Here is a 12,881-nt window from a genome sequence, read left to right as displayed (position 1 = left end):
CTCAGTCGGTTGAGTGTCCGACTTTGGCTCAGGTCATGATCTTGCAGTTTGTGAGCTCAAGCCCCACGTTGGGCTCACTGCTGTCAGTGCAGAGCCTGTTTCGGATCCTCTGTCTCCCTCTCTCTCTGCCTCTCCCCCACTCACTCTCTCTCTCAAAAATAAATAAATTGAAAACATTAAAAAAACAACAATGTACAGAAAATTTATTTCCTGCTCAGAACAAAATGCAAACTATCAATTTTGACAATGTAAAAGACCCACTAATAAGTTGTAAAATGAGAGGAAGAGCTCGCTGGTATCCTTTCTTACAAAGTTACCAGAGGTAGTGTTAGTTTATGAATTATTGAACAAGAAATTGAGGTTAAAGTATATTACTTAAAGTTACAAATGTAACCACAAAAAAGGAAGCAAAAATTATGATGGGGGAGGAGTAGGTGTAAATACTCATCCATCTTGGCAGGAGGTCAACAGATAATGTCCAAAGTTGATAAAATAAGAAATGACAGTTTAACCACATGATTTAAAGACATGAAGGTAACTAACAGAAGAACCAAAAAAACATAGTTAAAAGTGGTTCCCGGGGTGCCTGAATGGCTCACTCGGTTAAGCATCCCACTCTTGAACTCAGCTCAGGGCTTGATCTCTGGGTCATGAGTTCAAGCCCTGCGTTGGGCTTTACACTGTGCATGGAGCCCACTAAAAACAAAACAAAACAAAACAACACAAGTGGTTCCGTCTAAGCAATGAGTCTAGGGGTGGGGAGGAATAGGGCCAAGCAATCGTTATTTTTCACTAAAAGCCCTTCTGTATGATTTTATCTTTTAACCATGTACATATTACTTGACTAAAAATTAATCTTAATTCTCCCAACCCTTTATCACAGATGGTTTGTATTTATACACACACACACACACACACACACACACATATATATATATACACATACACAAAATACACACACATACATAAATATACTCTCCAATTAGCAAGATCTAAGATGTAGTGAGAGAGTCCTTTTCCTTCACAGTGGTAGAATTTTAATGGAATGCATTACCTAGCTTCTCTATAGTTACCTATAATCTTACAATTAAGCTCTTGTCCATGGAACATACCAGAAATTATGTATGCAACTTGCAGATCATCCCCTTAAAAAGGAATGGGGGTTTTTCTCTTTCCTCAATCTTCACCCCACTGGCCGGAATATGGAAATGATGGAGGTAAATAAACTATCTTCAATCTTTCAGATGAGGGAAAGACTTTAGGAAGCACAAGAGAGATCCTTGTGCTCTACACTATGGAACCACCATATTAGCTCTGAATTACTTAGTTGTTACAGGATAGAGAAACTTTGATTATGTTAAGCCATTGTTATTTTGGTCTTTGTTAGAGCAGCTGAACAGGTACCCTAAGGCACACAGTATATGAAGAGGAAAATGAAATCAGCCTGAAGAACAGAACTGGAGTTGGAGCATGGGAATAGTTAGTTGTATAAGGCCCTAAAGAGGCCGCAAAGCTAAGCAAAAGGTGTTTAATACAGCAAGCAACAGGAGCCTGGGAAGGCAAGCAACTTAACAGAAATTGGTATATTAGGAAAATCAGTATAATGTGTAGAACAGAGCTGAGGAAAGGGAAAGTGTGACAACGTATCAGACACTTGGAGGTCTATCACTCCAAGCGTGAACTAAGGACCTAGGTTGGGAAAGTATCAATGAAACTACAGTGGAAGCAAACCAAGAAAGGCATCTGAAAGAACTGTTCAGTTAATGTGGTAACGGTCTAAAAGAATCAATGACTACCTCAAGATTCGTGACCTGGGAGAATAGAAGAATAGAAGCAATCCTGGTAGAAATGAAAAAGAAGAGAGTCTGTGTTGATATGAAGCACTGAACACACCAGGAAGAATGCCCTGATGCAGAGCTCGAACTCACAAAGTGTGATATCATGACCTGAGCCAAAGTCACACACTTAACCGACTGAGCCACCCGGGTGCACCTGTTTCCTACCGAGAATTAGACATGATATGAGATAAGCAGAGCTTGAGACACTCTGGGTATAGAAAGTCTGAAAGCTATTAGTTTCTGTTTTTATTTTATTTTGTATTTTATTCTATTTTATTTTGTTTTATTTTATTTTATTTTTAGAGAGAGAGAATGCAAGAGAGGAAGAGGGGCAGAGGGAGAGGGAGAATCTTAAGCAGGCTCCATGCTCAACATGGAGCCCGACATTGGGCTGAATCTCATGTCCCTGGGATCATGACCTGAGCTGAAACCAAGAGTCAGATGCTCAACCGACTGAGCCACCCAGGTGCCCCTGAAAGAGATTAGTTTTAAATTCACACTATAATTAGAGAAGAATTTCATGTGATGGCAAGTTACAATAAAGCATATCATCAAAGTACCAGAGATTATTTCAAAATACATCTTTCTTGGTGTGCCTGGGTAGCTCAGTCAGTTAAGTGTCCAAGTTTGGCTCAGACAATGACCTCATGGTTAATGGGTTCAAGCCTGGCATCAGGCTCTGTGTTGGCAGCTCAGAGCCTGAAGACTACTTTGGATTCTGTGTCTCCTCTCTCTGCCTCTCCCCTGCTTGCACTCTCTCTCTCTCTCTCAAAAGTAAATGAACATTAAAAAAAATTTTTTTTTTCTAAATACATCTTTCTCGCTAGAGTTGTCGAATCACTATGTTGTACAGTTGAAACTAATGTAGCACTCTGTCAGATAATTAATAAAGAAAAAATCATCTTGGGATGCCTGGGTGGCTCAGTTGGTTGAGTGTTTGACTTGTTTGACTTCAGCTTAGGTATGATCTCGTGGTTTTGAGTTCAAGCCCCATTTCAGGTTCACTGTTATCAGTGCGGAGCCCACTTTGGAAACTGTCTCCCCTCTCTCTTTGCCCTTCCTCCACTCGCTCACTCTCTCTCTCTCTCTCTCTCAAAAAACAAATAAACATTAAAAAATTTTTAAAAACCCACATCTTAAAAAAAATTAATAAATACCCACATCTTTCCTTGAACTATCACTCCTAATAGATACATAAAGCTAACTATTTGTCTTGACACTATTTCTTTTTCTTTTCTTAAAGTTTATTTGGAGAGTGAGAGAGAGAGGGTGCAAAACAGTGATAGAGGGAGAGAGAGAATCCCAAGCAGACTGCGCTGTCAGCACAGAGCCCAATGCGGGGCTCAATCTCACAACCATGAGATCATGACCTGAGCCAAAATCAAGAGTTGGGTGCTGAACAGACTGAGCCATCCAGGTGACCCAGTTTTGACACTATTTCTTAAAGCAGCATGTTCCCTGGAGTCCTCACATTTGACAAACTAAAATGTTATACACAACTCTAAAATACAGGTAACCAAATGTTAACTTCTGTGGCTCTCTCCTAACACACACATACACAAACCCCACAGTTGATTTTACGAAATCCATGACATGTTTAAAATTACAGAATCTTGGGGCACCTGGGTGGCTCAGTTGGTTAAGCGTCTGACTCTTGATCTCAGCTCAGGTCATGATCTCATGGTTTGTGAGATCAAAACCCTCGTAGGGCTCTGCACTGACAACACGGAGTCTGTTTGGGATTCTCTCTCCCTCTCTCTCTGCCCCTCCCCTGTGTATTCTCTCTCTCTTGCTCTCTCTCTCCCTCTCCCCCCAAAATAAATAAACATTAAAAAATAAAATTACAGGGGCGCCTGGGTGGCTCAGTCAGTTGAGCGTCCGACTTCAGCTCAGGTCATGATCTCGCCGTCCATGGGTTTGGGCCCTGCGTCGGGCTCTGTGCTGACAGCTCAGAGCCTGGAGCCTGTTTCGGATTCTGTGTCTCCCTCTCTCTCTGCCCCTTCCCCCGCTCACGCTCTGTCTCTGAAAAATGAATAAACCTTAAAAAAAAAATTAGAAATAAATAAATAAATACAATTACAGAATGCTGGATTTGGAAGGGTCCGTGGAAGTCTAGCACACAGTCAAAGCTGATGACATGTCTCTTCTACAACATCCCTTACAGAAAACGGTCATTCTTTGCTTCAACATATCCAGTGACAAAAAACATTATTTTTCAAAGCCAACTCTTCAATTGTTGGGATACCATTGTGAATACTTCCTTATAATGAGCCAAAATCTGCCTCCCAGTTGTCCTGGTTTGACCCTCTACTACATGACATTTCCTCAAATATTTAAACACGATTGCTCTTCTTAAGCTTTCTCATTGCTAAATCAAACAACCTCAATCCCATCGAATCACCATATAAAATGCCGACACTCTCATCATCTTGATCACCCTTGTCTGAACATCTTGTTTTTTAACTGCTACTCTTAAAGCATGAGGGTCAAAGCTAAACGTAATACTAATAAAAATATGTGGAACAGCACAATGGACCCAAGACCACGTTAAATAGAATGTAACATACAATACATCCAGATCTAGTGCTGCACAATAGAACTTACAATGATGGAAATGTTCTGTCTGCACTAACAGGCAGCTTGTAACCTCATGTGGATATTTATTTAAGAGAGAGAGAGAGAGAGAGAGTGAGAGAGAGTGAGAGCATGCACACAAGTTGGGGAGGTGGCAGAGGGAGAGACAGAATCTCAAGCAGGCTCCACTCTCAGTGTAGAGCCCGACACAGGGCTCGATCCCACGACCCTGGGATCATGACTTGAGCCAAATCAAGAGGCAGATGCTCAACCAACTAAGCCACCCAGGCACCTCTTCTTTCTTCTCTTTCTTTCTTTCTTTCTTTCTAAAGTCTCATGTGGCTACTGAGCTCTTGAAATATGGTTATTGTGACTAAGAAACTGAATTTTTAATTTCATTTAATTTTAAATGATTTAAATTTAAGTAGACACAATATTAAAGCCCCCTCATCGTATAAATTAAATCTGATTCAATGTACTGTAAGTTTACTTCTTAGTATGTACCCATAAAACTGACCTGAAACAAGTCAAATAAGGAGGTATGTTCTGGATTCTAAACGAGGCCCCAATTTCTGAAAATAATCCCTGAGGATTTTATTAGCTGGTTATATTTGGCCCATGAACACACATGATAAAATTATTGGAATATTCTCTTTCCCACTAGTTATGCTACTAGTCCTAAGAACTGACACTCTAAATACAAAAAGAAAATAATTCCAATTTATTTGCAGAAATAAATAAGGATACAAAAACCACAAATCATCATAATTTTTATTCAAATGCCTACTCTAAGTCTCCACTGAAATGTCTTATAAGCATCTCAAACACATCCCCCAAACTAAACTCCTGCTCTCCCCCACCTCCTTGCATGCCTCCTCCCCACCACTTCAAAGTCCCTGCTGCTCACTCACTTATTATTTCCAACTCAGAAAATGGCAGATCATTCCAGCTGCTCAGGCCCAAAACCTTGCTATCATATCCTTGATTCAGTCTTTCTCCCACACCCCTAATCCAAATCTACCACATGCAATTTTCTCTGCCTGGAATGCCTGTCCCGCAGCTCTCTCTACCTAGCTAGAATTTCTTCCCCTCCACCAACTCTTTGTTCAAATGACACCTTAGTGAGGCCTTCTCCCCTACGACTGCAAATCTAGCACCCCACACTCCTCATCCTCCTTCCCTACTCTGTCATTTATAATGTGACATACCAGCTATTTCACTTGTCTGCTCCCATTAGAAGTAACCTACAAGAGACAATATTTGTTGAGTGCTATATCCCTAGAGTTTGGCATACAGAAGAGAGTTAAATATCAGTTGGCTGAATGACAAATTCTATGTGGTATAGTATATGAGAAATGACACAAAGATGCAAAGTAAAAATAACTGATATATTAGGGCAGTGGACTGAAATTTTTTAACAAATAAAAATAGGTCAAAACAAAACAAAACAAAACACATTATTTTAAGTGGCCATGACTTGAAATGTTCCCAATAAAAGTAGAAAATAAATTCTAATATAAACATTACTTAAATTGTCACATTTCCTGGATTAAGCAGGCTCACAGTTATTTTAATTTGTTTCAAGAGCACATTATTAGCCCATAATTATAAAATAGCTATATTCTTTATTTCCATAAACCAGCACTAACACAGCCGCCACTAGCCACATGTGGGCTATTTAAGTTATATAACACAAAAATTTAGTTCCTCAGCTGTGTTAACCACATTTCAAATGCTGAATGCCACATGTGGCTGATGACTACCATATTAAACTGCACAGATACAGACATTACAGACAACTCTTTGGGCAGGACTGCTATAGACTTCTTTTCTAAAACTTTATTCTAAAGTGTAAAACTGATTCAGCTGAAACATTGGCAGTGTTTAACCTCATAATTTCCAATTCTTTGTCAGTGATTTTTTTTAATTATAAGTTTTTTTTAATGTTTATTTAATTTTGAGATAGAGAGTGAGTGCAAGCTAGCAGAGGAGAGACAGAGAGAGAGGGAGACAGAGAACCTGAAGCAGGTTCCCCCCAACATGATTGCAAAGCCTGATGTGGGGCTTGAACTCACGAACCATGAGAGATCATGACCTAAGCCAAAGTCAGACACTCAACCAACTGAGCCACCCAGGTGCCCCTCTGTGTCAGTGATTCTTAAAGTGTGGTCCCAGATCAGTAGCAGAATTACCTAGGAACTCGTTAAAAATACCAATTATTGGGGGTGCTTGGCTAGCTCAGTTGGTGGAGCATGTGACTCTTGATCTCAGAGTTGTGAGTCTGAACCCCACACTGGATATGGAGCCAGCCTAAAAAGAATAAAAAAAAAAAAAAAGAAAAATACAAATTCTTGGACCACAGCAATCTGTGTTTCAACAAGCTCTCCAAGTGATCTAGGAGATTCTGAAGCATGCTCAAGTTTTAACCATTCTAAGTTACTTAAGAGTGGTTGTCTGGGTGCCTGCCTGGCTCAGTTGGTGGAGCATGCGATTCTTGATCTTGGGGGTTGTGAGTTCAAAGCCCCACGTTGGGTGTAGAGATTACTCAAAAATGAAATCTTGTTTTTTTTAATGTTTATTTTGAGAGAGAATGTGTGCATGCGTGGGGAGGGGCAGAGAGAGAGAGAGAGAGAGAGAGAGAGAGAGAGAGAGAGAGAAAGGGGAATCCCAAGCAGGCTCCTCACTGTCGGCACAGAGTCCAACATGGGGCTCAATCCCACAAACTCTGAGATCATGACCTGAGCCAAAATCAAGAGTTGGACGCTTAAGCAACTGAGCTACCCAGGCACCCCAAAAATAAAATCTTAAAAAAAATAGTGAGTTTCATCGTAACATAAGCTATGAAATATAAAATATACCATTACATTCTACAATATTCTATAAATGATGTATCAACTATGAAATCATACACAATCATAGTTATAGTATGACATCTTATAAAAGGAAAACTAAGTAAATATTTTTAATAAACTATAATAATACTGAAATTTTTTTAAATGTTTTATATATTTTTGAGAGAGAGAATACAAGCAGGGGGAGGGACAGAGAGAAAGAGGGACAGAAGATCTGAAGCAGGCTCTGCACTGAGAGCAGCAAGCCCCATGCCCATCTTGAATTCACAAACTGTGACATCATGACCTGAGCCGAAGTCAGACGCTCAACCGATTGAAGTCATCCAGGCACCCCGATAAACTGTAATAATATTAAAACTAGGGGCGCCTGGGTGGCGCAGTCGGTTAAGCGTCCGACTTCAGCCAGGTCACGATCTCGCGGTCCGTGAGTTCGAGCCCCGCGTCAGGCTCTGGGCTGACGGCTCGGAGCCTGGAGCCTGTTTCCGATTCTGTGTCTCCCTCTCTCTGCCCCTCCCCCGTTCATGCTCTGTCTCTCTCTGTCCCAAAAATAAATAAAAAACGTTGAAAAAAAAAAATTAAAAAAAAAAAAAAAAAAAACTAAAGCAATCATGGGGCACCTGGGTGGCTCAGTCATTTGAACATCCGACTCTTGATTTCTGCTCAGGTCATGATCTCACAGTTCACGAGATTGAGCCCTGAGTCAGGCTCCGAGCTGACAGGGCAGAGCCTGCTTAGAATTTCTCTCTCCCTCTCTCTTTTTACACTCTCACTCTCTCTCTCTCAAAATAAACAAACATTAAAAAAAAAAACCTAAAGCAATCGTGAACTTCATTGCTTTAAAAAGATACATAACTAATTTGCTTCCTCTTCCAATATGCAGATCCTTTTTCACTTCAACATCAATATAATAACACTTTTCTTTAAGTTTTTAATTTTAATTCCAGTATAGTTAACAAATAGCATTATATTACTTTCAAGTATATAATATAGTGATTCAACAACATAACCACACTTTAATCTTTTTCTAAAGATTCAAGTAGAAGCCTTTAAGTTATTAGAATAAACAGTGTAATAACCCAGAAAAGAAAGAAGTTTTCAACTTTTGTGCTAATTGAAATTCTCACATAAGAAAATATTACTTTTATAATAAACTAACAAATAAGAATGAAACCAGGTATCTCGGTGGCTCAGTAGATTAAGTGTCCTATTCTCGATTTCAGCTCATGTCTTACATGTCTTACAGTTGTGAGACTGAACCCCAAGCCAGGCTCTGTCCTGACAGCATGGAGCCTACTTGGGATTCTCTCTCCTTCTCTCTGCCCCTCCCCCGTGCACTCTCTCTCTCAAAGTAAATAAATGAACATTTAAATAAAAATGAAACTTATTAGCTAGAATTCTGCAAGTAGTTGAAACTGACATTGCACAAGTGTTACGAGAGGAAAAACAATTTGAGTACTCAAACTTCCTCTTATGAATCATAGAAGACTAAATATCTGCAATATCAACATCCACGTATGTTAAATATTTTTTAAATGTTTCTTTATTTCTGAGAGAGAGAGAGAGCACAAGTCAGGGTAGGGCAGAGACAGAGAGAGGGAGAGGGAGAAGGAGAGAGAGAATCCCTGGGGATTCTTCTGCGCTGTCAGCACAGAGCCTGAGGCAGGGCTCAGTCCCATGAACTGTGAAATGATGACCTGGGCAGAAACCAAGAGTCCAGTACTTAACTGACTGAGCCATCCAGGTGCTCCTTAAATATTTATTATTAAATTTTCTGATAGAAAAATATCCTTAGAAATTTCAGCTAGGAATAAGAGAATACAATAAAATGATTATAAAACCACTGGGGAAAGAGGTAGGCTTGACTTCCTACACATATGGCCCAAAAAGGAGAGACTTTAAGAGCCTGATTACCAATTTCTGCCACAGCTGAGTGTCTATGGTGCCAACCTACCAGTGGAAAGTTATTTAATCATAATTTGTGCATAGAATGTTTTGGGTGTGTGCACTGCAACAGCAGGCACTACCCCATTTCAAGAAATTTTATCTAAAAACTTGCAACGTATTGAGCCTATGTGTAATCCATAGGAACCTGAATCACACTTCAAAATACTGCCTCAGCATGTAATGTCCACTCCAATCAAATATCCTTCCATAAAGTGAACTCTGGCGATGCTTGACAGAATTGGGAAATCTAAACATTCTTCGTTGCTAAATACAAAGGATATAATTTCAAAATTTTAAAATACTGTAAAAAACAAAAAGTCAAATGACTAATAGTAACCATGTGCCAGACAAGAATATTTATTTTTGTCACTCATCTTGGTATTCCAAGCACAGATCCAAGCATATAAGGTATATTTAATTGCATTTACGAGAAAAGGAAGGGGTATTGAGTTGAGAGAATTCGAAGATATTTAAAAAAAAAAAAAAAAAAAAAAAAAAGTCCCAGCCCTCAAGGAAGTTACAAATGGAATTAGGAAACATGACAAACATAAAAAAGGCTAAATAACATAAGACAAAAATACCACGTGGCAGGATACGATTATTTGCAAAGTTGGTGGCAAACGGGGCTATAAATTCTGATCACAGTGAGTATTATGGACTGCGGTCCTTCTGGTCTTCCAACCAGACAGCGACACTGTATTTCGATTTAAAAAAAGAAAGTGACACAGCACTCACATCCCACCCTAAAATCATCATAAGACGAAGGCATACAATAACTAAAGAGAATGACATGAAAAAATTTCCACACAAAGCTTTTACAAAGCCTTGGTAGCCTTGAAAAACAAAGTCAGAACATTCCACACATACAATCCTTCGCTGGACCAGGACCTCTAATAGCTCCTGAAATACAAGTCTGTCAGGAACAGCATCCTCTGATTATTTCTTCCTCCGCCCCCACCCCCCACGAAGCTATCCACTGGACAGCCGCCCCAGAAATTTCTCCCAGCATCCGCAATGACAATACTCTCATCTTTCCCTCCCTCCCCTCGCCTGTATCAGAGGGTGGCATCTCCCTCCAGAGGAAAAATCGGAGGGCGGGGGAGTCAGTGTGGGAGAGAATGCTCGCAGCGAGGTCGATTATTGAGGAGGAGGAAGGCGAGAAGATACGGGGGTCGAGGGTGGGGTCCCCTCAGATGCAGCCCTGCCTCCAGGCCCCGCCAACATCTCCCCACCCCAAGGGCACGCCCCTCGCCCGCCGGACCCGGACGAACAGGCGGCTGACTCGAGTGACAGCCCCACCACCTGTGCCGCGACCCCTCCCCCAGGCCCGCGGGGAGACGCCTGCTCCGGCCCCACCAAGAGCAGCCCGTAGCTTTCTTTTCCCTTCGCGTCCACGTCGCCGATGAGTGACAGGTCCTGAGGGAGGCGATCGCCAGCGCATGCCGTTCGAGGCTGCTGGTGCAACCCTGCGCCGAACCCTCCAGCCGGTACCGGGCTGGAGATGGGGGGGGCGGGGGGAGGGCAAACAGGGCGTTCCGGACGGCCCAGGGGGACCCAGTCCAGGCCTAGCCTGGCCCAGTTGCCCCACATCGGGCGGGGGTGGCACTTACTGCGGAGATTGTGGATTAGCTCCGAGTGGCTGGCGCCGCCGGATTTCCAGGCCATCGCTAAGCACACCCGGAGCAGGTACAGAACCACCTTCAACGCGGCGACGGTGCCCAGCAGTTTCCCCAAGAGTGAGACCACCTCCCACACGGTCACCGCCCCGCTCGCGTCCCCGCTGTAGCCTCCGCTCTGACTGCTGTCGCCGCCGGTGCCGCCACTGCGCGCTCCCGGCATCCCCCGCGGCACGCATGCGCTCTGTGACGCCGCGCGGCCTCGGGTGCGGCGGGGTGGGGCCGGAGGCAAGGGTGGCCTCGTGCCTCGCCGCCTGTGCCGGTGGCTGCTGCGGCTGCTGCGGACGGGCTGGGAGCCCGGGCTGAGTCAGCACCGCCGCCGCCGCTGCAGCTGCTGCTGCGTGCCCCCTTCCTGAGGCCTCGGCCAGCGCACAGGCAATTTGCTGAGTTCGCCTTGCGGTTAGGCGGGGTGGGCCCCGAAGCGGTTGGTCGCGTGCCTGGCTATGGTCCTGGTCACTCAGCGCCGCGGCACGACGGCGAGGCTGATTCGTGCCGCCGCGTCTGCTCGATCTGGTTACGATCTGGTTACGATCTGGTTACGCCGCTGCCGGTAGATCCGTAGTCGCAGCTGAGTCAGCTGTTGCGAGCGGCGGGTCTGCTCCTATAGCTGTCCAGATTGTTAGACGGTGGGCTTCCTTGGTCCTGTCTCACCCAACCCAGTTGTCTAATATTTAGGTCGGTTAGAACCCGAACTCCGTATCGTGGAGCCTGAATAATCTTAATAGAACCAGAGGGCGAAGGCCCTCTCTCAACCGAGTACTCGAGCCTCTGGCTTTGTGACAAGTACATCAGTGTTCGTTTATCAGAGTTGGGACCCTGCTTTGTTCTCAATTCTAAACCACAAAATCTGAGTGGAGGAACACCAAGACGGGTGGGTGGAGCGTAGGGAGCGCTTTGCTCCTGAAAACAATGCAATCGGTTAAAAATACCACAGTATCTTATGGAGAATGTGTTATTCTCCCAACACAAGTGCATTTTCAGTTGATTAATCCCCACAGATTCCAACGTTAGACTGGACACCAGCTTTATCGCTATCAGCCCTGTAAGACAATGAGTGAGAAGCTGACAGGGAACATTGCCTATCACATCCAACTTGCTGACTCCTAATCAGACCTGAGACTGACAGAATCCAGTCATCATTTAGTCCGATAAACGTTTAAGAAAGGAAACGAAGTGATGTCAAGACCTCTACGCTACTGCATGAGCAGCAATTTTCAAATTCCAATTCTCACCAGATTTTGTTAAATGTAACACTCAGCCTACTCCTCCTGCTAAATATACTTGCACATTACCTGTTTTCTGGGACTCTGTGACCGTAAATGAAACCACACTCAAAAAGGTGTTCTTTTTGAGTCGGACGCAGTGCCTACTGTGCTAAGGAGGTATCTTAGTGTTCTTTAATATTAGAAATAAAATTGTCAGTTTGGGACTTTAATAATTTTCTATGTCATCTCTCTGAAGTTTCCTAATGTTTTTCTAGTTAAAAGAACAAAACCAGGGGCGCCTGCGTGGCTCCGTCAGTTAAGCGTCCCACTTCATCTCAGGTCATTATCTCGCGGTCCCTGGGTTCGAGCCCCGCGGCGGGCTCTGTGCTGACAGCTCGGAGCCTGGAGCCTGTTTCGGATTCTGTGTCTCCCTCTCTCTCTGCTCCTCCCCTGTTCATGCTCTCTCTCTCTCTCTGTCTGTCTCAAAAATAAATAAATGTTAAAAAAAATTAAAAAAAGAACAAAACCAGTCTACTCTCAACAAGAGCTTGATAACTCTCTCTAAAGCTGACCTAGACAGATTGCATCCACACGTGCTGCTTCCATAAGCTGTGGCTGTGAAATAGGATGACCAATATCAAAAACAAGATATCATGGCCCCTTTTTAAGAAACAACTACCACAGTTATGGGTGTAATATAAAGGAGATTTTTAAAAACTCAGTGATACCTCTTGTATGCAATATGATTTACATTCTAATGGGGGAGATCTACATTAAAACAAGCAGCCGAGG

At 43.0% G+C, this 12,881-nt stretch overlaps 1 protein-coding gene across 3 annotated transcripts in view; it reads right to left on the bottom strand.

Moving 5' to 3' along the window:
* Positions 1-11,587, bottom strand: part of PCMT1 (protein-L-isoaspartate (D-aspartate) O-methyltransferase) — a 51,600-nt gene extending 40,013 nt beyond the window's left edge. Inside the window, exon 1 of one of the 3 annotated variants that reach the window (XM_049653065.1) lies at positions 10,819-11,587. In XM_049653065.1, coding sequence (XP_049509022.1) covers positions 10,819-11,047 — 229 coding nt within the window. In that variant the 5' untranslated portion in view covers positions 11,048-11,587. The remainder of the gene's footprint in view (positions 1-10,818) is intronic. The other 2 variants (XM_049653066.1, XM_049653067.1) reach the window with 2 other exon arrangements.
* Between the last annotated feature and the right edge of the window lie 1,294 nt (positions 11,588-12,881).

Source organism: Panthera uncia (assembly GCF_023721935.1).
Source record: "Panthera uncia isolate 11264 chromosome B2 unlocalized genomic scaffold, Puncia_PCG_1.0 HiC_scaffold_24, whole genome shotgun sequence".
NCBI lineage: Eukaryota > Metazoa > Chordata > Mammalia > Carnivora > Felidae > Panthera > Panthera uncia.
This window is presented reverse-complemented; position numbering and strand designations above follow the sequence as displayed.